Raw genomic sequence first — 23,915 nt, 5'->3', positions numbered from 1 at the left:
GACTTCCGGTGACCGGGAGGCGGAAGTTGTGGAGGCTGGAAGCGCCGGCCAGGTTTGACAGGTATCGGTTGCTGCTGTGTCCTGGGGTTTGGCTTGGTACAGGCAGCGCTCGGATCGCCCTCCTCTGCAGGTTATTGTCCAGTTGTCCCCGCTGCTTCAGTGTAGGAGTTGTCATTCTGTTACCTGTAGATGATGTGTGTTCAGCCGCTGGTGGCTTCCAGGTCCTAGTGTCCCTGGATGATACTTTGGTAGGATTGCTCAGTAGCTGGGGGCTGCTTTAGTGAACACTTCCTTTAAGGGGATCTCAGGTTTGGGAGGCACACAGAGTGGCAAGTTTTGGAGTGCTGTACAATGGTACTTTATATTTGCAGGAATGGCACAAGGCAATTGTGCAGGTGCCAGAGGCTTCCCCACCTGCTGATAAGATCTCATTGGGAAGGGCTACATTGAGAAAGGGTTTTTTGTTGCTTAATAACCTCCTTTTAAAGTGTACAGGATAACGGCCTGCATACATGAATAGGACTGGGGGGAGAACAGATAGGGGGTTTCTATTCCTTGTGTATGGTGGTCTGTAAGCAGAGGTCCCATACCCTGACCATCAGCTGGTTCTACAGCTCCGTCCCATGTGACCACAGCTTTTACTGCAGGACAGCTGGTTGTCAGGAGTCTTGAGGATAGACAATTAGTCCCATCAAGCCCTAAAACAGGATCATCTCCACTGACTATTTCACTAAATTTCCTTATGGACGTAAGGTAGAGTTATAGAAACGCCATCCACATGTTGGAACAATGAGCGTTCTGCAGAAAAGCAGTGAATTCTTACCTGGATTTCACATCTATGCTTGGGTAAATCCATAGAACAATCCACGTGTAACACATGGTCATTTTGTGGGGAAATCCACAGTAGATGTAACCTGTAGCTGGGGTTTGTATACATCTATTTTAGAATGTAACAGAACAGTTTGATTTAAAATATCCAACCTTTTTGTGTCTACACCAAACTGACTAAGATCTTGTAGTATTTTGTCCACCCTGGAGGCCATCTATCAAAATATATATATATAATGTCTCAAAAAGAGAGCAGCGCTCCAAAGAAATAAGATGAAAAAAAAGAGATTCCTTTATTCACCTATGCGGTAACGGCAACGTTTCAGCTCAACAATAGATCCTTTCTCAATGGGTCTAATGTTGAGCTGAAACGTTGCCGTTACCACATAGGTGAATAAAGGAAAATTTATATTTTTTTCATCTTATTTGCTTGGAGTGCTGCTTCTTTTCTTTTTTTGTATTTTGGGTAATTGCCTATTCCCCTTGGGTGTGAACCCGTTTTTGTCTTCATACCAGTGCTGATATTTTTTGTGTGAATTATTTATATATATATATATATATATATATATATATATATATATCATTATTAGGCCTCTTTCACACGGCCGTAGTGCTCCCGTAGCCATATTGCGGGCCGCATACAGCATCCGTGATCTGCATGCGGCTGCCCCACGGTCGGTGCCCATGCATTGCGGACTGCAATTTGCGCTCTGCAGCACCGGCTCGGCCAGCACACGGCCGTGTGAAAGAGGCCTTAGGGATGAGCGAACTTGTGTTTTCAAGTTCAGCGTTCGGGGTATCTAAGAATTCCGTTATGGAATAACTTATGGTCCGTAGTAGCGGAATCCATAACTGAATTCTTAGATAACACAAACCCAAACCTTGGACGCCGAACTTAAAACACATGTTCACTAAACACTAATCATTATGGCATATAAATAAACTATAGGTGGTCTTATTTTTTCATTTCAGCCATGACTTGTACCATTGACAAGATTTTACAGGATGCCAAAACTTTGTTAGAGAGGCTTAAAGATCATGACAACGCTGCAGAATCCTTAATTGAACAGTCTAGCTCTCTACATAAGCACGTTGAAGCCATGAAGGAAGTTGGGACAACACTGCCAGAAAAGGTAGGTGCTCATTAGAAGTATATCAGTGGAGAAAATGCTGCTTCTCAGTGTGATCTTCATCTGTTCTCATTTTATCTCGCCTTTGGTCAACTTTTGTCTCTTCCCTTTCTGTGGGTGGGCAGCAACTCATCCACCTGCATCTCCCAGGAGTGCATTGCAGTCGGCTCTTGTTAACCCTCTTCCCTGCATAGAAAATAGTCCCTTACAAACTGTCTAGGGAGAGTGAATTAATTTAGAAGTGGGGATGAATAAATTCATTATGAGATCATTACTTGAGGAGAAAGCAGGGAATCTACTGAACATTTCAGTTCACCACAGAATGTAGGAGAAGGTGGACCAGAATTTTAGCCATGGAAGAAACAGCCGGGGGCACTACCATAGAGGAAAATGTAATGTACATAAAAAAATAAAAATAAATACAATATGTTTATTGCATGTATATAGCAATATTACATAATTTGGAATGCCCTATTCATTGCACAGTAATACTTTTTGTAGTATAACCTCTTTAATTGACCTAAAGGGGTTGTGCACTGTGAAAGGGTGGGGGTCTCAATATTACACTGGTGTATACCCAGCGCACGTAGAGGCACTTTTTATTGTATTTTTACATTTAGTCATAAGACTACTAATTGCCTACTCTTGACGTGCGCTTTTTTGGATTAGTGATTTTTATTTTTTAAAATAACTTTTATTAGGTTTGTTTTTAATAAACAGTGATAACTTATACCTAACCTACCTAAATAATTAAAACTCTCATCAGTGGGCTTTGACAGTGCTGTACTAAATAAATTTGTCTGCTGACAGTCATTGAATGCATTGATGGTTCTGCTTTATATAACTGGCTATTTGCTTTTCTGCTAATATGGATACTTTGTATCTGCTGTGTTGTAGCGATGACTTGCTACTTTGTCAGCTTTTACTAATTGTAATTATTACCGGTCGGCTCTATATAGTGGCAATTGGTAGTATAGGTTCGCTGCGCTTGCTGCCTACTGTCTATAGAAGTACTAGAATTCATTAACTTGTATTCTGATTTGCTGCGCTTGCTACCCACTACCTATCTAGCTAGATGCTTGGATTCATTCTTTGATAATGCTAGCTCCGTCTTTGCTGTGCTGCCTGCTAATGGCGGCGCAATGACTTGCTGGATTGCCGACTTGTAATTAGTAGCGTGCACTATCTATTTCCGTCCACTGTGACCTAAAACCTAACGCTGGCACCCCTTCCCCCTCAGGTAGACCTACAAAGGGAAGCATGCTTGTCTGCTTCCTGGTGCTGACTCCCAGCTATTACTCTCTCTGGCTTCTGCTGGTCCGCTGCGCTATTAGGATGTCAACTTCCGTTTTGACGTCGCTGCAGCTAATCGCTAGCTGCTGTGGTCACCTGCTCCCCTTGCGTCCTATCATATGGTCACGTGATGCAAAGAGAGTTGGTCACTGCTGCGGCCAATGATTGGCTGCAGTGGCGTCAAAACAGAAATAAACATCCTGGGAGTGCGGTGTTTCAGCCCAGAACGGTGAGAGAGCATAAGTGAAGGTGAAGCAACCCAAAAACGGCAAATTAGCCATTATGACTTTGCGTCCTTTTGCCATTTGCCGTATGAGATCAATATTTTTATATTTTATGCACGCAGCGATGCCCATGGTGTTAATTTTATATTATTTATGTATTTTAATTTTGTTTTAAAACTTTTTTTACACTTTTTAATAGTTCCCCTTAGGGTTGTTGCGGGTATCGAAATTTCAATACCCAACCGATACTTTTGTCCCGGTATCGATATGATACCGGGATTTAAATTTTTTTTTTTATACTGGCCTGCGCTGCTACGCAGTCTAGTATCTCTGAACATGAGCGCGCTCCTGTCAGCGCGCTCATGTTCCCTCAGTAGCACAGGGAGAAGGAAGCAGTGTCTCCCTCCCCACTGTGCTGCTGCTGCCACCAATGAGGTGAGAGGGGCGGGCGCACTGTGCCACCAATAATAGGAGGATTTTAAATGGGTCCGGACTTTAAATTACTAGGCTACATAGAGCGGCGTCCAGGGATGTCCCTGCACTTAATATTATTCCTGGGCTCCGCTCCGTTCGCCCGCTGTGCCCCCATTACCGTCTCCTGCTCCGTATGCTAATTACTACTATCGGAGCGATGGGCAGGAGACATCAGCTTCTCTTCTGGGCGTTGCTTCTCCCTGCTGTAGCGCTGTCCAATCGCAGCGCAGAACGTCACAGCAAGGGAGAAGGAACGCCTAGAAGAGAAGCTGATGTCTCCTGCCCATCTCTCCGATAGTAGTAATTAGCATACGGAACAGGAGACGGTAATGGGGGCACAGCGGGCGAACGGAGCGGCGCCCAGGAATAATAGTAAGAGCAGGGACATCCCTGGGCGCCACTTTATGTAGCCTGCTCATCAAAGGTCGTCTTTAACTTTTAATACAGGGAGCTGCGATCAGCGGCAGTTAACCCCTCGGGAAAAAATAAAAACTCAGCGATTCGCCATTTTGTAAAATGCGGAATGCACATGGCTTTTTTGGTGTTTTATTTTTTTTGCGTGGTATTGAGTATCGCAATACTTTTTTATGGTATCGAAATCGAATCAAAATTTTGGTATCGCAACAACTCTAGTTCCCCTAGGGAACTATAACAAGCAGTCATTAGATTGCTTTTCTCATAGACTCCTATGCGTGCTCCCCCAGTCTTTAAAGATATGAACACCTTTGTAAAAAATGTTACACAAATTATTATTTTTTGTTCTACAGCCCGCCGTGGTTCCGGCTTCACACGGTGCGCACTATCTCTCTCTCCCGCCTCAAACCCCCCCCCCCCCCCCTTTTCAGGATGGCAGAGCGGTGCAGACTGTCAGCTGTAACATACAGCTGACAGTCTGCAGACATAACCCCTTCCATGCTGTGTTCCTTAGGGACCTCAGTATGGAAGGGGCTAACCACAGGGCTGCTGCTCTGCTGTGGCAGCGGCCCGATGGTTAATGTGTGGAACAATTTTCCCCCCATCAAGGCTGGACACATAAATCCCTTCCTCCTCAGTACAGGATCGCCAAACTGTGCAAGTAGCCCCCCTCCCCTTTAGGCACAGCAGCACAGAGCCCCAGCCTACCCACCTTCCCTTGTTCAGGATGGCTGAGCGGAGCCTACCCCTCCCCTTCAGGATGGCGCTGCAGCCAAGCCTGGTATAAAAAACGATCAAAAGAGTCATATGTACCCAAAGTTAGCACCAATCAAACTGTCACCTCATTTCTGGAAAAAATGAGTCCCCACCTACGACAATCGCCCCAAAATTATAAAAAAAATATGGCTTTCAGAAAATGGAGTCACAAAAACATGATTTATCTTTCAAAAATGCTTTTATTGTGTAAAATAAAATTTTAAAAAATGCACATATTAGGTATCACCGCATCCGTAACGACCTGCTCTATGAAAATATCACGTGATCTAACCTGTCATATAAAATATGCCAAAAAAGCAATTTTTTTTTATCACCTTACAACAAAAAAAGTGTGATATCAAGCAATCAAAAATTCATATGTGCACCAAAATGGTACCAATCAAACAGTCATCTCATCCCGCAAAAATTGAGACCCTACCTGAGACAATTGCCATTTAAAAAAAAAAGTCTTTTAGAAAATGGAAAAAATAAATAAAAATAAATAAAAACTGTTCCAGAACAGCCATTTTTTGGTTACCTTTCCTCGCAAAAAGAGTAATATTAATAAATATAAATATATATATATATATATTATACACACACACACTGCACAACTACCTCTAGCAAAAGATTTATATACTGCAGCAATAACCCTAATTATATCTATATATCTAAGCACATCAGGCCAAATGTAAATATGGAAGTGCAGGCCAATGGATCCGGCAACAAATCCAGGACAATATAAGAATTTTAAAAAATGGCAGTACTCTCGCAAAAAATGAGTGAAAAGAAAAACACTTTATTCACCCTTGTGGTCGCAACTAGGGATGAGCAAACTTGTGTTTCAAGTTTGGCGTACAAGGTTTGGGTTATGTAAGAATTCCGTTATGGGTACTGCTACCACGGACCATAACAAAGGGTCCATTCACACGTCCTCATAATGGGTTCACATCCGTTCTGAAATTTTGCGGAAGGGGTGTTGACCTATTCATTTTCAATGGGTCTGCAAAAGATGCGGACAACACACCATGTGCTGTCTGCATCTGCACTTCCGTTCCGCAGCCCCGCAAAAAAATAGAGCATGTTCTATACTTGTCCGCAACCACGGACAAGTATAGTAATTTCTTTTTTAAAACTTTCAATTTTTATTGATTTTTCAACATAAGAAAATCAGACAGTAAATATGTCATTTGCATAAGCCAGAACAATGTTAAGATTTGCAAGTACAACTTTGACATTTATATTGTGATGTTACATATTTAAGCCAACAAAAGAATACCAGCTAATAAATGTCACTTGTATAATCCAGCAACTATCACTTAATATATGTTAAGCATATTGATGACATATACAACAAATTGTAACATAGTCAATTCAAGAACAAGACTAATGGATTGAATCCAGAACTTGTGATCCATTTCTAAGATATATTTTATTCTATACTTTAGTGTACCGCTATATATGCTTACCCTATACCGTAATCCATCCACCGTCCTCCATCCACCGCTCTCTCCCGCCATGTATGTATACCACAGTATTAGTCCCTACAGAGCTACAGAGTGAATCTTAACTGCAAACGGGCATGAGCTCCACAATTCCCATCTTTTGTGAGCCCTTAAGCGTTCAGAGTAAGAATCTGCATATATATATTCATGTTGCATATACTGGTTAACTAGTGAGATCACATCAGGCACCTGAGGAGTAATGGGCAGCTTCCATGAGGTTGCAATAAGCTTCCTTGCAGCTGAGAGAATGCCCATCATAACCGGTCTATGGGAGTGAGGTAAATCTCCTATTCCGATGGATAACACAGCTAATGGAGGGTCGAGGGGGATCTGGAAGCCCGCCACTGTCGAGATAAGGTCAAAAATCTTCCTCCAAAAAGGGAGAATAATAGGGCATGACCACCACATATCTGATAAGTATAGTAATTTCTATGATAGTGCCAGCCATGTGCAGTCCTCAAAATGCGGAACGCACTTGGCCGGTGTCCGTGTTTGGCGGATCTGCAATTTACGGACGTGTAAATGGACCCTTATGGTCCATGATAGCAGAATCCATAACTGAATTCTTAGATAACCTGAACCTTGTACGCCGAACTTGAAACAGAAGTTCACTCAACACTAGTCACATGTTTTAGCTCACAGCTTGAAAAAAAGTCTCTGTGAATGAGCTGAAAACATTGCGACCACAGGAGTGAATAAAGTGTTTGAGAGTGCGGACATTTTTTTTCTATACATGTATATATGTCATTTATCAAACTGGTGTAAAGTAGAACTGGCTTAGTTGCCCATAGCAACCAATCAGATTCCACCTTTAATTTTTCACAGCTTCATTGGAAAATAAAAGGAGGAATCTGATTGGTTGCTATGGGCAACAAAGCCAGTTCTACTTTACACCAGTTTTGATAAATCTCCCCCACTATGTACTTCTATGTAGAGTTGTTGCGATACCAAATTTTTGATTCGGTTTCGATACCATGAAAAAGTATTGCGATACTCGATACCATTCGATACCACGCGAAAAAAATAAACAAAAAAAGCCACGTGCATTCCTCATTTTTAAAAATGGCGAATCGCGCAGTTTTTATTTTATTTTTTCTGTTCCGGCATTCACCACCTAGATTTTTTTTTTATATTTTAATAGTTTGGACTTTTCTGACGTGGCGATGTAATATGTTTATTTATATATTTTATATGTGAAATTGGGAAAAGGGGGGTGATTTATACTTCATATTTTAGTGTTTTTTTTTTTTTTCACTTTTTATTTAATAACTATTTCCCCCCTTAGGGGCTAGAACCTGGGATCTTTCATCCCTTTTCCTATTCACCCTGATAGATCTCTATCAGGGTGAATAGGACTCCACACTGTCCCTGCTGCTCTGTGCTTTGTGCACACAGCATCAGGGATGTTACCATGGCAACCAGGGCTTCTGTAGCGTCCTGGCTGCCATGGTAACCGATCGGAGCCCCAGGCTTACACAGCTGGGGCTCCGATCAGAAGCTGCCACTGCACCACCAATGAGGGGGAGTGGAGAGGTCCCTGTGGCCACTGCCACCAATGATTTTAATACTGGAGGGTTGAGAGGGGCCGGCGCACTGTGCCACCAATGATTTTAATGGGATGGGGGGATTGAGGGGGGGGGGGGGGGGGCACACTGCACCACCAATGATTTTACCCCTTTATACAGGAGGCGGGTACTAGCAGATCAGCGGCAGTTAACTGCCGCTGATCGCAGCTCCCTGTCAGGGGCAGGGTGACGGCAATGCGATTCTGCTGCCGGCACCCGCCTCCTGTATGAGTTAAAGACTGACTACTGTATATGAGTCCAGACTTTCACTATTAGGCCACACAGAGCGGCGCCCAGCGATGTCTCAGCACTCACCATTTAGTCCTGGGCGCCGCTCCGTTCGCCCGCAGTGCCCCATTACTGTCTCCTCTCCTGCTCCACATGCTGCTGATTACTATCGGAGCGATGGGAGGAGACATCAGCTTCACTAGTGGGCGTTCCTTCTCCCTGGCTGTAGCGCTGTCCAATCGCAGCGCAGGGAAAAGGAACGCCCACTAGTGAAGCTGATGTCTCCTCCCATCGCTCCGATAGTAATCCTATCATTGGTGGCGCAGTGCGCCCGCCCCTCTCTTCTCATTGCCGCCCCTCCTCCGCCCCTCTCTTCTCATTGCCGCCCCTCCTCCGCCCCTCTCTTCTCATTGGTGGCAGCGGCAGCAGCACAGGGGGAGGGAGGACAGCTTCCTTCTCCCCGTGCTGCTGAGAGAGAACATGAGCGCGCCGATAGCAGCGCGCTCATGTTCAGAGATACTAGACTGCGCAGAAGCGAAGCCCAGTATCGAAAAAACGGAAATCCCGGTATCGTATCGATACCGGGACAAAAGTATCGATTGGGTATCGAAATTTCGATACCCGCAACAACCCTACTTCTATGTGTACATAGCATTGTGTGTTGTCACACTGTACTAATCTGTGTGGGACAAGTGTCCGCTCACTGTACGGACTGCACACAATACTGTATTCAGAAGAGAGCGCATGTACTGAGAGCTGTCAGTAATGAGATCTATATCCTGCTTATAACGACACGGTTCTGACTGTAGATCGCTGCACTAACGTTACTAGCAGAAATATCTATTGTGCCTACAAATAATGGACTTTCTACAGAAGGGAAAGTGAGAAATAGATCTGCTGATTACAAGCTGTAGCATACTGTAAGACTCACCATGTTGTGGATTGGAATTAAAGCTTACAAGTTCCAGCAGCCTGTATGTAAGTGGCTGCTAGCTGTGCTATGTAACAGGATGTGGGGGCGGGGCAGCAGAGCTTGTGCTGGTGCATGTGAAATTAACAGGAACGCCCACAGAGCCTCACAGGAGATAACAGCTGTGAGCAAAACTCATGGAAGAGCATTTCTGAGAGCATGTGAAGCAAAGCTGATACCAGTAAACAAACAAGTGCAATTTTATTATGTGCTGCATTAGGTAAGATGTGGGGTTATTGATTTTTAGTGCACAAAGTTGTCCATAGCCTTTAACTTCTAAGATGCCGTGGTCACTTTTGACCACGGCATCTGAGGGGTTAAATGTATGCAATCAATGTTATCTTCGATCGCATACATTAGTCCCAGGTGCCTGCAGTTTTAAACAGCAGGCACCCAGTGGCTATGGTGTCTGCTCTGCTTGAAAGCACGCCATTTTTTAGTTTCAAAAATCATTTATTTGCAGTGGGAAGCCCCATCTATATTTGACTTGTGCCCTCTGTAGTGCTTGGGTAACAGGCCGCATCTCACGGCAGCGGCGGAGGGTTGATGGCGCCAAGTCCGTGTAAAGATGTACAGATGATGGGAGGCCCAATAATTCAGAGATGTTTCTGGCTGCTGCCAGGATCAGATCCCTGACTTCAGGGTGGTGGAATTTCAGGATAGCATCCCTGGGTAGGTCATTTGAGCGCGGTTTGCCCAAGGCCCTGTGGACTCTGTCCATTTTCAGGCGGCTTTGATCCTCCTGTGGGAGAAGGGCGGTGAATAATGGTGGCAGGTAAGTCCGTATAATTCCGGCAGACCTCTCACCCGGAGGTTTCCTCTGCGGGATCTATTCTCGAGGTCCTCGATCTTGGACTCGAGTGCCTCTAGTTGCGCAGCGTGCGCATCAATGTCCGCTCTGTCTGCCCCCAGAGCATCTGCTATGTCGTCGGTCCGGGACTCTAAGTCCGAGACCCGTTGCCCCAGATCTTGTATCTGGCGTGTGAACTCGGCCACTGCTTGCGAAAGCTCCGTGCGGAACAGCGATGCTATACTATTAAAGAGCTCCGTCTGACCTGGTTGCTGGTCTCGAGGCTCCAGGATGGATCCACTGGCAGTGGAGGAGGCGGGGCTAGATGGAGCTGGAGAGGGGTACGCCATTGCTGTTCGCCCGGCACTTCTGAAAAGTGCAGGCAAAGTCTGCGAAGGAGTCGGCGTATTCTCCGTCCTTGTCTTCCCTCTGTTACGGAACATCCTCATGCAGCTTGTCGCGAAGTTTGGAGGCTTGTGGAGCTGATATGACGGCGCTTATGAGGGGATATCTACGGCCCGCAGCTCAGAGAGGCATGTCTTTCTCCACCGGCTTTGCGCATGCGACCCCCGAACAATAAGTTCAATTCTTCAGGATATCGGGTCACCTCGACCTTTACAGTTCAGGTTCTAGGTGAACGACTCACGGTACCGGAGGGCGGTGCGACTGTGGTCCAGACTCTAGCTGGTCTTTGAGGCTTAGGGGCCGGCTCTGGTCCATCCCTTTGGTCGTGCGGTATGCCTGCCCTTTGCAAGGTCTCCAGGCCTTCTGATATAGCCTAGTGGACTTCCATGTTGCCTCACTTGAGAGGGTTGATGGAGACGAAGATTCACGCCATTTTTGGGCAAAGTCTCCCCTCATCCAACCCGTCAGTGTTAGCACGCCATTTTTTAAATACCCGACCACAGATGTAAATTTACTTTGGATGGTCGGGAAGGGGATAAGGACCCATACACAGAGAAAAGTGAGCTTCACCTGGATTTTTTCAGGGGAAGAAAGCATGTGTTAGATTTTACCAATAATTTGTTCCCTAATGAGATAAGTTACTGCCAGAAGTGTCTTAGTCCCCTCTACCCATTGACAACACTTGTATGCTGAGCGGAGCATGCATGTATATTGCGGGATGGAAAGAATAGCAGTCGACCGAACAAACATTTTGGACAGCTATTGAAAGTGTATGGGTACCTTTAGATCATTGAAGCGCCCACAATTGGGACCTACACAGCTCGCCAGTATAGGGGACTCCAGTTCCCATCCCTCCTCACGTCAGGTGTGTAAAGTAATTTTTCATTTTAATTTTCTAAACCATTTTCCTTAAATCTTTTTCAGTACCAAGAAGATTTGGCAGAAATAAAAAACACATCAAAGTACAAGCCACATGTGCTGTTATGTCAGGAAAACACTCAGATCAGAGACCTTCAGCAAGAAAATAAAGGTGACTATGAGCTGTGACCTGGGGGCCATGAGCAGGCCGTCCAAGCAATGTGTACCAAATGCAGTAACATTTCCATTAATTGAACATCCAGAAATGGCAATTGTGGAGGGCAAGAACTGCAATATGATATATATTATTTTTTTTTGCCTTCCACAAGTGTTTTCAGGTGTTTTTGTTAATGACAGGTCTTTATTTTTCTACTATTTTATTACTATTATTTGATTGGTGTACTGTGGGTATTGGGTTTTATATGTATCATATATAGTTTTGGTTGATAGGGGAAAGGAGAGCTAGAGTTACATTTTGACTTTGTGGTGAATTAATCTGAATTGTTAAAAATGATTAACTCCTGTCACTCAGTAAGTAAAAAAAAAACTAAACATTTGGGGTGTGCTATTCATACACACTTTTGAATTATATTTTTTCATTGTGAATGGGGCTGCCGTAGGAACCCAGTTATAGGTAAACCAGCCCTGGTACAATGAAAGGTTCGCTGTTAGGACTATGCTGGGACTACATGGACTAGGCATCTTACTGCTGTCTCTGGCACCTGAGCAGTTATGTGATCAGTCAGTGCTTCTCTTCTGGATTCTGGTTAGTGTCTTATAGTCAGGCATCCGACTACAAATAATTACCTTTTTATAGAATTTTATGTTAGGAAATATTCCAGGTGATGTTTTATATCCGTGTGGGTCCGACTACTGTGACCCCCACCAACAATACCTAGAAAAGGGGTCTCCCAGTATTCGCCCACTTGGAGATTTGTCAGTGAGATATATGATGTGGTGACTGAGCAGCCAGCGGGAAATGTCCAATCCGCCAACAATATGTTCCATGCTATGGTTTAATTTACTTCTCCCAACTTTCCATCCTTCGCAGAGCTCTGGTTGTCTTTGGAGGAACACCAATATGCCCTAGAACTGATAATGAGCAAATACAGGCGGCAAATGCTGCAGTTGATGGCGAATAAAAAACCTGTACCGACAGAGCCAGTCCTGGAAGCTCATGAAACCTACTCTACTGTAAGTTCTACATTTATAAGCCTCATGTATTTGTATTACTTACACTAAAAATGTGAAGTGGTAACTTCTTAGTGACCACCCACGCACCTTTTTACAGCAGTCACTAAGGGGCCTTAGCCTTTTTACAGTGGCCCAATCTAAGGCCTTAGGCCTCATGCACACGACCGTTTTTTTTTTGCGGTCCGCAAATACGGGTTCAGTTTTTCCGTGACCGTTTTTTCGTCCGTGGGTCTTCCTTGATTTTTGGAGGATCCACGGAGGTGTCCGCCTGGCCGTGCGGAGCCAAACGGATCCGTCCTGAATTACAATGCAAGTCAATGGGGACGGATCAGTTTGACGTAGACACAATATGGTGCAATTTCAAATGGACAGGTCATTTTTTTTTGACGGACAGGAAACACGGATCACGGATGCGGCTGCAAAACGGTGCATTTTCCGATTTTTCCACGGACCCATTGAAAGTCAATGGGTCCGCGAAAAAAAACGGCACAACGGCCCCAGATGCACACAACGGTCGTGTGCATGAGGCCTTATTCACGTGTCAGTGTTTTGGTCAGTGATTTCCATCAGTGATTGTGAGCCAAAAGCAGGATTGGAGCCTCAACACAGATAAGGTATAAGGGAAAGATCTGCTCCTGTTCTGTGTTTAGAGCCGCACCTGGTTTGGGCTCACTGATGGAAGTCACTGACGTGTTAATAATGCATAAGCGATGCTCGAGTCTCCACTCTAGCAGTTTAACCCCTTAGATTCTGCAGTAGCTATTGACCATGGAATCTAAGCAGTTATAGAGGAAGCTGACTCCCTCTGTCTCCCATCAGCACCCCACAAATTAATTTGTGGGGTGCCAATGTCAGTGCACGGCAGCTGGGTTGCAAATGAAGGCCCCAGGCCTGCCTCTAGTGTTTCCCATCAGGCTGCGCCTCTCTGGTGCACCCTTATGGTGGCTGTCAGTATAGCACTATACAGGTGAAACTCGAAAAATTTGAATATCGTGCAAAGTTCATTTATTTCAGTAATGCAACTTAAAAGGTGAAACTAACATATGAGATAAACTCATTGCATGCAAAGTGAGATATTTCAAGCCTTTATTTATTATAATTAGGATGATTATGGCTTACAGCTTATGAAAACCCCAAAGTCACAATCTCGGGTACCCTTTGCTCAGGGGGTATGGATTAATTAGCTGACTAGAGTGTGACACTTTGGCCCCTTTTACATGGGTGAGTTTTTCACGTGGGTGCAATGCGTGACGTGAACGCATTGCATCCGCACTGAATCCTGACCCATTCATTTCAATGGCGATGTATACATGAGCGATGTTTTTCACACATCACTTGTGCGTTGCGTGAAAATCGCAGCATGTTCTATATTCTGCGTTTTTCACGGAACGCAGGCCCCATAGAAAGAAATTGGGCTGCGTGAAAATCGCATTGCATCCGCAAGCAAGTGCGGATGCAATGCGATTTTCACGGATGGTTGCTAAAGAGATAATAAATAGGGATAAGGTCTATTCACTTGATTATTTTCCATTATAACATGGTTATAATGGAAAATAATAGCATTCTTTAATACAGAATGCTAAGTAAAATGTCCCTTGAGGGTTAAAAAATTACTTGATCGCGCAGCCGGTATCGTCTTCTTTCTTCTTCCTGCAGGACCTGCAAAATGACGTCATCTCGCTCACCACGTGTCTTGGTTTTGTGAACTAATATATTCTTTTGTTAAAGGAAACAGAGAATTATATTGATAGAATATGTGCCATGGGGGAAGTGATGAGAAAAGCCGTTCAAGTAGATGAAGATCAGGCCTATAGTATTCAAGAGAGACTTGCACAACTAGAGGTAAGATATAATCAGAATATAATGGTAGTTTTTTTTATTTATGATGACATGAAGTTATAGCATAACACTTGGATATATAGAACAGATCTTCATTATTGCCACAACTCTCACTACAACAAAGAGGCTGAGACCCATGTCTTTGAACTGTGCCAACCAAACAACTTGACCAGGTGCGGACAACACCACTCCATTCTGCTTTTTTTTTTTCTTTATTCGTCTGCCATTAGCTGCATATGAATACAAACAGTCATGTTAAAGGGGTTTTCCAACTTTTTTATACTGATGACCTAATCGAATCCAACGAAGTGGAATGCAATCCGAATTTCAGGATAAATTTGATTCGCCGCAAAGCTGAATTCTCTCGTGCTTCGTGGTAGCGAATCGATTTAACCTGAAATAGTGTAAAAAAATAAAAATAAATCATACTTGCTGCCTCCATTTGCTCGCGACGGGCTCCGCCATCTTGATTAAAGATCTCGGCCGAAATCCCATGCATGGTGACGTCATCTTGGGACTAACAAAAAAATGAGCTTTGTGACAAAGTAATTTGTCACGAACCCCTTTTTTTTTTTTTTTTTCGTCGAAGCAGCAAATTTAAATTTTCTAAAACTTCACTGATCAGTATCTGATCAGTTGGGTTCTGACACTCAGGACCCTCACCGATAAGCTGTTTGAGGAGGCTGCTGCGCTCCTGTAAGCTCATCAGCTTACCCTAGGCCAGTGACATTGGCCTAGTGGGGCTGAGCTGCAATACAAAGCACAGCCGCTATACATTGTACAGCGTTGTTCTTATTAAGCTGTGAGGCGGCTGTGGCGCTCATCAAAGTGCCCTGGCCTCCTCTAACAGTTGTATAGGCAGACCCCACTGTTCAGATACTGATGACCTATCCTGAGGATAGGCCAGTATAAAAAAGTCGGAAGACCCCTTTAAACTGCACCATGTTTATGGGTATATCCACATGGGGCAAATTTTCTGCAACAGAATTGCCTGAGGAAAATCCACAGTGTAATACAGTAGCAGCAAAGTTTATCTACATGCTGCAGAACATTTCTGCAATGGAATCCATACATAACCTAACATGCAGTGCAAATTTAAAGTCCATACAGCAAATTTCACAATTATAGTGAAGGGGGTAAAAACTGTGCCAAATGCGCTATGAACTCCACTACACAATTCCCATGCTGCAGATTTTTTACTGTGAAAAATCCAGTGTATAGGTCTCCTCTGGCCATGCCTCATATAAAGTTAACAGCAGTCTCTTTATATACTGTACTGTAATAATAATCTGTATTTATATAGCGCCAACATTTTCCGCAGCTCTTTACAATAGGGGGCAGCTCAAGTATGAGGAGATGGGGGTGACACAATAGGTAAAAAGTGTTTTATACAATGGTCCAGCCATCTTAACACAATAGGGGATTAGATATAAGGCTGCATGATCCAGTCACCAGCCGATATCTGTAGTGTTTCTGAGTGCATGGGGTGTGGTGGATCTGATAGATCAGGTTCAGATTAATAATTCTGAAGTGGGGGTGAATGGAGAAGGGTTTGATCAGGGGGTGTGATAGTCTAACCTAGGGTTGCACCGGGTATCGAATGGTTATTAATATATATTAATATAAATAAAAAGTAAAAAAAACCACAACAAAATATTAAGTATAAATCACCCTGTTTCCCAATTTTACATATAAAATATATAAACAATAAATAAACAAACATATTACATATCGCCACGTCTGAAAAGTCCAAACTATTAAAATATAAAAAAAATCTCCTATGCGGTGAGCAGAATAAATAAAAACTGCGTGATTCTCCATTTGTTAGTCACCTTGTCGTCGTCGTCGTCCCCCCCCCCCCTTCCCCCCAGAAAATAGAATAGGACTGTTCTATTATGGGCTGGACGTTCCATAAAATGCGTAATGCACTCAGCTTTTTTGGTGGTTTATTTTTTTCACGTGGTATCGAGTATCACAATACTTTTTTATGGTATCGAAATCGAATCAAAATTTTGGTATTGTGACAACCCTAGTCTAATCTAAAAAGATGTGTTTTTAGGGAGCGTCTAAAACTGTTGATGTTATGGATTAACCTAATTGCTTGGGGTAGGGCTGTGATGGCTAACCTCTGGCACTCCAGCTGTGGTGAACTACAACTCCCAGCATGCTCCATTTATTTCAATGGAGTTCTGAGAACAGCCACGCAAGTGTGCATCTTGGGAGTCGTAGTTTTACCACAGCTGGAGTGCCAGAGGTTCTCAATCATGGGTACTGGGCATTCCAGAGAACTGGTACAGCTCGGGAGAAGTCTTGGAGATGAGAATGAGAGGTTCGTATTATGGTGGACGTCAGTCGTAAGACATTAGCTGAACGGAGAGCATGGGTAGACAGAGATGTAGGAGGTGCAGCACTGTTGAGGGCTTTGTGGGTGAGAATGAGCAGTTTAAATTGAATCCTGTACTGTATGGGCAACCAGTGCAAAGACTCGCACAGGAAGGAGGCATTAGGGAAGTGGTTAGACAGATAGATGAGACTCTCTGCTGCGTTCAGGATAGATTGGAGAGGAGGAGGCCAAGTAGTGAGGAGTTACAATAATCGGGGGGGGGGGGGGGGGGGGATGGATCAGGGCAACAATAAGAGGTTTTTGTTGTTTCCAAAGTATAAAAGGGGCGGATTCTAGAGATGTTTTTGAGGTGCAGGCAGCATGAGCGGGCAAGAGATTGAATATAGGGGGTTAAGGAAAGATCAGTGTCAAACATAAAACTGAGACAGCGGACGTGCTGCGCCGGAGTTATGATAGTGCCACACACTGAGAGGGAGATATTAGGTTTAGGTAGGTTAGTGGAAGGAGAAAACGGCAGTAGTTCAGTTTTTGAAAGTTACAGATAGAGAGAGGGCATGATGTTAGAGACTGCACACAGACGGTCACTGGTGAACTGTAGAACAGCAGGGGTGATATCACAGGAAGAAGTATATACCGTAGTTGGGTGTCGTCGGCATAGAGATAGTACTGGAAACCAAATCTGCTGATAGTCTGTCCAATAGGGGCTGTACAGAGAGGAAAGAGGAGAGGACCTAAGACTAAACCCTGAGGAACCCTAAGAGTGAGAGGAGGAGAGGTAGAGCCAGCGAATGATACACTGAAAGAGCGGTCAGAGAGATGGGAAGAAAACCAAAAATGCAACAATCCTCCATTCCTGCTTACGTAATCAGGGAGCCGCATCCTCAGCTAATATTAAAGTCAGCAGACCTGTGGTATTTTATTAAATATATATGCCGTGTGAGATTATATATATATATATATATATATATATATATATATATATATATACACACACACCAAAAGTTTGGACACGCCTTCTCATTCAAAGAGTTTTCTTTATTTTCATGACTATGAAAATTGTAGATTCACACTGAAGGCTTCAAAACTATGAATTAACACATGTGGAATTATATACATAACAAACAAGTGTGAAACAGCTGAAAATATGTCATATTCTAGGTTCTTCAAAGTAGCCACCTTTTGCTTTGATTACTGCTTTGCACACTCTTGGCATTCTCTTGATGAGCTTCAAGAGGTAGTCCCCTGAAATGGTCTTCCAACAGTCTTGAAGGAGTTCCCAGAGATGCTTAGCACTTGTTGGCACTTTTGCCTTTACTCTGCGGTCCAGCTCACCCCAAACCATCTCGATTGGGTTCAGGTCCGGTGACTGTGGAGGCCAGGTCATCTGGCGCAGCACCCCATCACTCTCCTTCATGGTCAAATAGCCCTTACTTTCAAAGTTTTCCCAATTTTTCGGCTGACTGACTGACCTTCATTTCTTAAAGTAATGATGGCCACTCGTTTTTCTTTACTTAGAATTTGTATTATGGCAAGAATGAGCTGGACCGGGGTGAGCTGGACCGCAGAGTAAAGGCAAAAGGGCCAACAAGTGCTAAGCATCTCTGGGAACTCCTTCAAGACAGTTGGAAGACCATTTCAGGGGACTACCTCTTGAAGCTCATCAAGAGAATGCCAAGAGTGTGCAAAGCAGTAATCAAAGCAAAAGGTGGCTACTTTGAAGAACCTAGAATATGACATATTTTCAGTTGTTTCACACTTGTTTGTTATGTATATAATTCCACATTTGTTAATTCATAGTTTTGATGCCTTCATAGTCATGAAAATAAAGAAAACTCTTTAAATGAGAAGGTGTGTCCAAACTTTTGGTCTGTACTGTGTGTGTATGTATGTGATATATATATATATATATATATATATATATATATATATATATAATATAATTTTCTGGACATACATTGCTTGCAGTTGGGAATATCACATGTTTTGTAAAACACTTTCTTTGTTCCCTTTTTGACTACTGTCAGCTGGAAAACAAGGAGCTTCGAGCAGTTTTGTCTGTGAGCAAGGAGTCGTTACATCCGGCTAAAATTGAATCGGAATGGAATTCATTAGAGAAATCCCAGTGACCTCTTTCAGACTGCAAGACAATCATCTTTTTATGTTTGAGTGGACCTTCAACGGTGATGTCAAGGAGGCTGTGTCTTCTACACATGTGTATGAGTGTTCTGCTGCCTTGAAAGTGAAGCTATTCTGTAGAGGAGAATGTGCTAACTTGAGAAGATGAAGAAATCTCCTTGCTTATGTGAACTTGTGTTTTAAAAGATCCTCAAGAAAGTAAAGACCACACATTTTGGACTTAGAGCACAGTGACAATGAAAAGAATAGATGTTTATTTAAATATATAGAGAGAGATAAGTATAGGTATAAATAAAAAATACTTAAACAATCTTGTTTTTATTATTCTCTAATGCACATTTTTACATGGGCTGATGATCAGGAAAGAATGCTTGTAGGAATGTCCGTTTGGCCTATCATCAGCCCATGTAAACACCAGGCTTTGGAGTCTTACTCCAGCTCTGATTCCTTCATAAATGGCCAACAATTTAGTAATATCCAATTTTCTGGAGTAATATGGTAACATCAGTGTTTTTTTACTGTCATGTAAGTAGTCAGGCTATTTAGATGGAACTTAAACAATTTCGGAAATTCCTGTAAACTTTCTAAATTCCTGTAAGTAAATATGTAATGTTTATAGCCTACAGCAACCCAAATCGCAATACCTAACTCACACAACCTACCAAAAGTATACAACAAAAGAGCGAGGGTATATCATGATAAAAAATCTTATTTTATTCAATTCAATTGACAATCAATACAATTAAGAGCACAAAGGGACAGGACATGGAGACTGAGCCACGGTGGGGCTCTACAATGTGGAGAATCACATTTGGGGATGATGTGATCATAAACAGCAGGTAACACCACAATTTACACAGGAGCTGTAGACCTTGGAGTCGTTGCGGGTGAAAATGCTGTACCCTAATAACAACTCAATTCCTCACAGTCTCAGCATCTGGCATACAGACACTGTAGGTGATGAGAGAACAGTGCAATACTATACATGACGATGACATATATCGATAATCTAGCCACTTGTCCCACCCTGCTACAGATACCATGTTACCTACCCATGTTTCTGCTGTAAACTGGTCACACCACTCCCCAAACGTATCAACCTCGACACGTAGGCTTCGTCAGGAGGTACAAACACACTAAGACAAAATTGGGCATATAAAGACTAAAGAGGAGGGATTAATTACCACTAACCATGATCATCTATACTAGGGGCGCTTCGATGCGATACCGCTCATGTTGTGAGACTGCCTCCTTCAGCGCTTCCTGGTCATCTGTTTGCGACCTGATTCAAGCACTTCCGGATGGCAGTCACACAGCGCATGCCCCGGCCGAGTCATCCCCCAATCACATGATCGCTAACTGGTCACCTGGTCCTGACGTCATGGGCACATGACAATCTCCCAGGTCCTTCAACCATAGCTAGACTGTTCACAGGTCCTAAGCACTCCTGCACCGTCTCACAAACTCAGTGACCAAAAGCAAATCAATGACATGCCGCTAATTCCTGTGATTCTTCTACACGTCTAAACTGTCTCCAGTTTCAGCTTTTGAACAATTACATCATATATAAAGTTGATCTCATAATAACTTATAGAAAAGATTTTTCATTATCATGATTAAGTTGCAGGAGAAGGGGGATAGGGGAGGGGTGGGGGAAAAGATCATCCTCTCATTCATTCATACAGGGAAGGCACAAGTCAAAAAGCTCTAAGTGAATACATAATCTTTGCATTTAAACAATCCTCCATACTGAGGAATAAAGTGCATGTGTGCTTCAATAATATCAGTGATCACAGTGACATTTCATGTGAATAATTATATAACTAACGTGCATTACATAGTAGGTGACTCCAACCCCCAGCGGCAATCTGCAGGGCGGCTGATCCCAGGTAAACGGGAATCAGTCGCTCCGCAACCGCCGGTGGCGGGTCAGACCCGCCCCACTACAATTAAATTAAATTAATGTCCAGATGAGGACGGAACAAGGCCACCCATTTTGGTGGCCCAGTCCCCCATCAGGTGGACAGTGTACCTAGTGATTAACCCCACGAAGGTGCTGAATACAATGTTGCAGGTGCACCTACCTCCCAGTGGGCTACAGCGGAGAGGCCAATCCTGTTAGCGGAGTTGACCTGTCCGCAGTGGAGGGTGGGCATCATCCAAGCAAAAAATAACAAAAATGTGGGTTGGCTGTCCACCTAAGGGCGGACTGAACCACCTATAACCATGAAACCCTCGTCCTATATATAAAAGGGATATTGAATTACATAATCTATATTAATCATCAATTAAACGTGATACAGCTGTCTCCATGATTGTGTCAACAAATATACAAGGTGCTGCTTCGCTGATGAGTGACAGTCCCATAAGTGATGTTGGATAAGGGTCCGTCATGAGGACACACCCTGCGTTTCCCTCTCAAATCACATCATGCAATTGACAAACTTTCTTATGGTTCGTGGTTGTCCACCATCCAATCTCGCTCCATCTTAAATCTAAACAGAAAATGAAGATTAGAAACATACATATAAAAAAGCTTATATGCCCATGATAAAATTCACGTCTTACAAAAAGGACTTAAAGCTATTATACTCATTTAAACCACCTGGGATAACTGTATCCAGCACAGTAATCCACTTAGTTTCCTTTTGTAGTAACCCTTTTTTTGCATCACCACCCCGCACCCCCAACCTCACTCTGCCAATCCCTCTTACCCTCAGGACACTGGGATCACTATTGTTGCACTTCAGTAATTCATCCACGTCCTGGTCTTCACATTGTGAGGCTGTGCGGATTTTGCTGGTGTGTTCCAGTATCCGAGTCTTCAAGGCTCTAGTTGTCATGCCGATATAAATCAATCGGCATGGGCAAGTTAGCCAATATACGACTCTCTCAGTGGCATAAATTATATAATGAACGATCTTAAACTCCGCGTCCCCGGAGGCGTCATAGAAAGTGGTGGAACGTAAACAGTAAATATGTAATGTACTATGCCTGTAGTAACTGGGAAGCAGTTATACACTTAATAATGGTAAAAAACAAACAAACTATAATTTGCCCTAAGAAAAAAGTTAGAAAAGCGCTTTATATATGTCCTCGAAATGCAAAGGATCATGTGCAAGTCTAAATGGGAATAAAAGGAACTTGTAAAAAGTGAAGATGCTATATTCAGTGCTGCCATGAAAGGGTTGTCTTGGAATAAGTAACTTTTCAAAGGAGCCGCAGCCTGCCTTCACTATGGAAAGGACCATACTCAGTGGCGTTGCAAGGGGGGTGCGGGGGGTGCGGACCGCACCGGGTGACACCATTGATGGGGGTGACACCAGCAGGGCCGGCATTTACGAACCATTTGTATTGCCGTCCTCAGGAGAGGGAAAGATGTGACTGGGATTCGAACCCACGACCTTCTGTATCAGAGGCAAAGCACTGCGATGCAGCCTCCTGTGTCCCGCCCTGTATGTCCATATATGGAGTTAGTGCTTGTGTATTTCAGAAAAGCTTCAGCTGGGATTCGAACCCACGACCTTCTGTATCAGAGGCAAAGCATCTAACCACACAGCCATAAAAACAGCCTTGCTACTGACTGAAAATATATGAGACTTCTACTGTTATAGCTGTACATCTATACACATGACAGCTGCCCTAACACACCCAGCACTGCTATATCTCTATATGACAGCTGTCCCAGCACACTCAGCTCTGCTATATCTCTATAAATGATAGCTGCCCCAGCACACCCAGCTCTGCTACATATGATACACATGACAGCTGCACCAGCACACTCAGCTCTACTATATCTCTATATATGACAGCTGCTCCAGCTGTCATGTGTATTAGATGTAGCAGTGCTGGGTGTGTTTGGGCAGCTGTCATGTGTATAGATGTAGTAGAGCTGGGTTTGCTGGAGCAGCTGTCATATATAGATATATAGTAGAGTTGAGTGTGCTGGTGCAGCTGTCATGTGTATCATATGTAGCAGAGCTGGGTGTGCTGGGGCAGCTATCATTTATAGAGATATAGCAGAGCTGAGTGTGCTGGGACAGCTGTCATATAGAGATATAGCAGTGCTGGGTGTGTTAGGGCAGCTGTCATGTGTATAGATGTAGCAGAGCTGGGTTTGCTGGAGCAGCTGTCATATATAGAGATATAGTAGAGCTGAGTGTGCTTGTGCAGCTGTCATGTGTATTAGATGTAGCAGTGCTCGGTGTGTTTGGGCAGCTGTCATGTGTATAGATGTAGCAGAGCTGGGTTTGCTGGAGCAGCTGTCATATATAGAGATATAGTAGAGTTGAGTGTGCTGGTGCAGCTGTCATGTGTATCATATGTAGCAGAGCTGGGTGTGCTGGGGCAGCTATCATTTATAGAGATATAGCAGAGGTGAGTGTGCTGGGACAGCTGTCATATAAAGATATAGCAGTGCTGGGTGTGTTAGGGCAGCTGTCATGTGTATAGATGTACAGCTATAACAGTACAAGTCTCATATATTTTCAGTCTGTAGCAAGGTTGTTCTTATGGCCGTGTGGTTAGATGCTTTGCCTCTGATACAGAAGGTCGTGGGTTCGAATCTCAGCAGAAGCTTTTCTGAAATACACAAGCACTAACTCCATATATGGATATATATAGGGCGGGACACAGGAAGAGGCTGCATCGCATCGCTGACGTGGAAGTGTTTATTTTATTTTTTTTAATACCCGACTGTTACTGCCATGGGGGGAGCAGGAGGCACTTGATACTGGCACATGGGGGGAGGGGGGTTGGCACCTGATACTGGCACATTGGGGGGGGGGAGATGGCATGGCACTATGATACTGGGACATGGGGGGGGGAGAGGCACTTTATACTGGCACTTTTTTGGGGGGGGGGGTGGAATGGCACTATGATACTGGGACATGGGAAGGGGAGGCATGTGATACTGGCACTTTTGGGGGAAGATGGCATGGCACTATGATACTGGGACATGTG

The 23,915-nt window shown here is 43.7% G+C and overlaps 1 protein-coding gene across 2 annotated transcripts; it reads left to right on the top strand.

The window, feature by feature from the left end:
- SIKE1 (suppressor of IKBKE 1) lies at positions 1-19,347 on the top strand. 2 transcript variants are annotated; one of them, XM_040423943.1, is made up of 6 exons: positions 1-61; positions 1,801-1,961; positions 11,507-11,612; positions 12,492-12,634; positions 14,363-14,476; positions 18,842-19,347. In XM_040423943.1, exons 2-6 carry the CDS (start codon positions 1,803-1,805, stop codon positions 18,941-18,943), a joined length of 624 nt encoding a protein of 207 aa, XP_040279877.1. In that variant the 5' UTR covers positions 1-61; positions 1,801-1,802; the 3' UTR covers positions 18,944-19,347. The 2 variants fall into 2 exon arrangements, with proteins under 2 accessions (XP_040279877.1, XP_040279876.1); XM_040423942.1 differs by having other exon boundaries at positions 19-130.
- The last annotated feature ends 4,568 nt before the right edge of the window (positions 19,348-23,915 follow it).

This window comes from Bufo bufo, chromosome 3, assembly GCF_905171765.1.
Source record: "Bufo bufo chromosome 3, aBufBuf1.1, whole genome shotgun sequence".
Lineage (NCBI taxonomy): Eukaryota > Metazoa > Chordata > Amphibia > Anura > Bufonidae > Bufo > Bufo bufo.
Note: the sequence above shows the minus strand (reverse complement) of the source record. Positions and strands in the feature narration are given on the sequence as shown.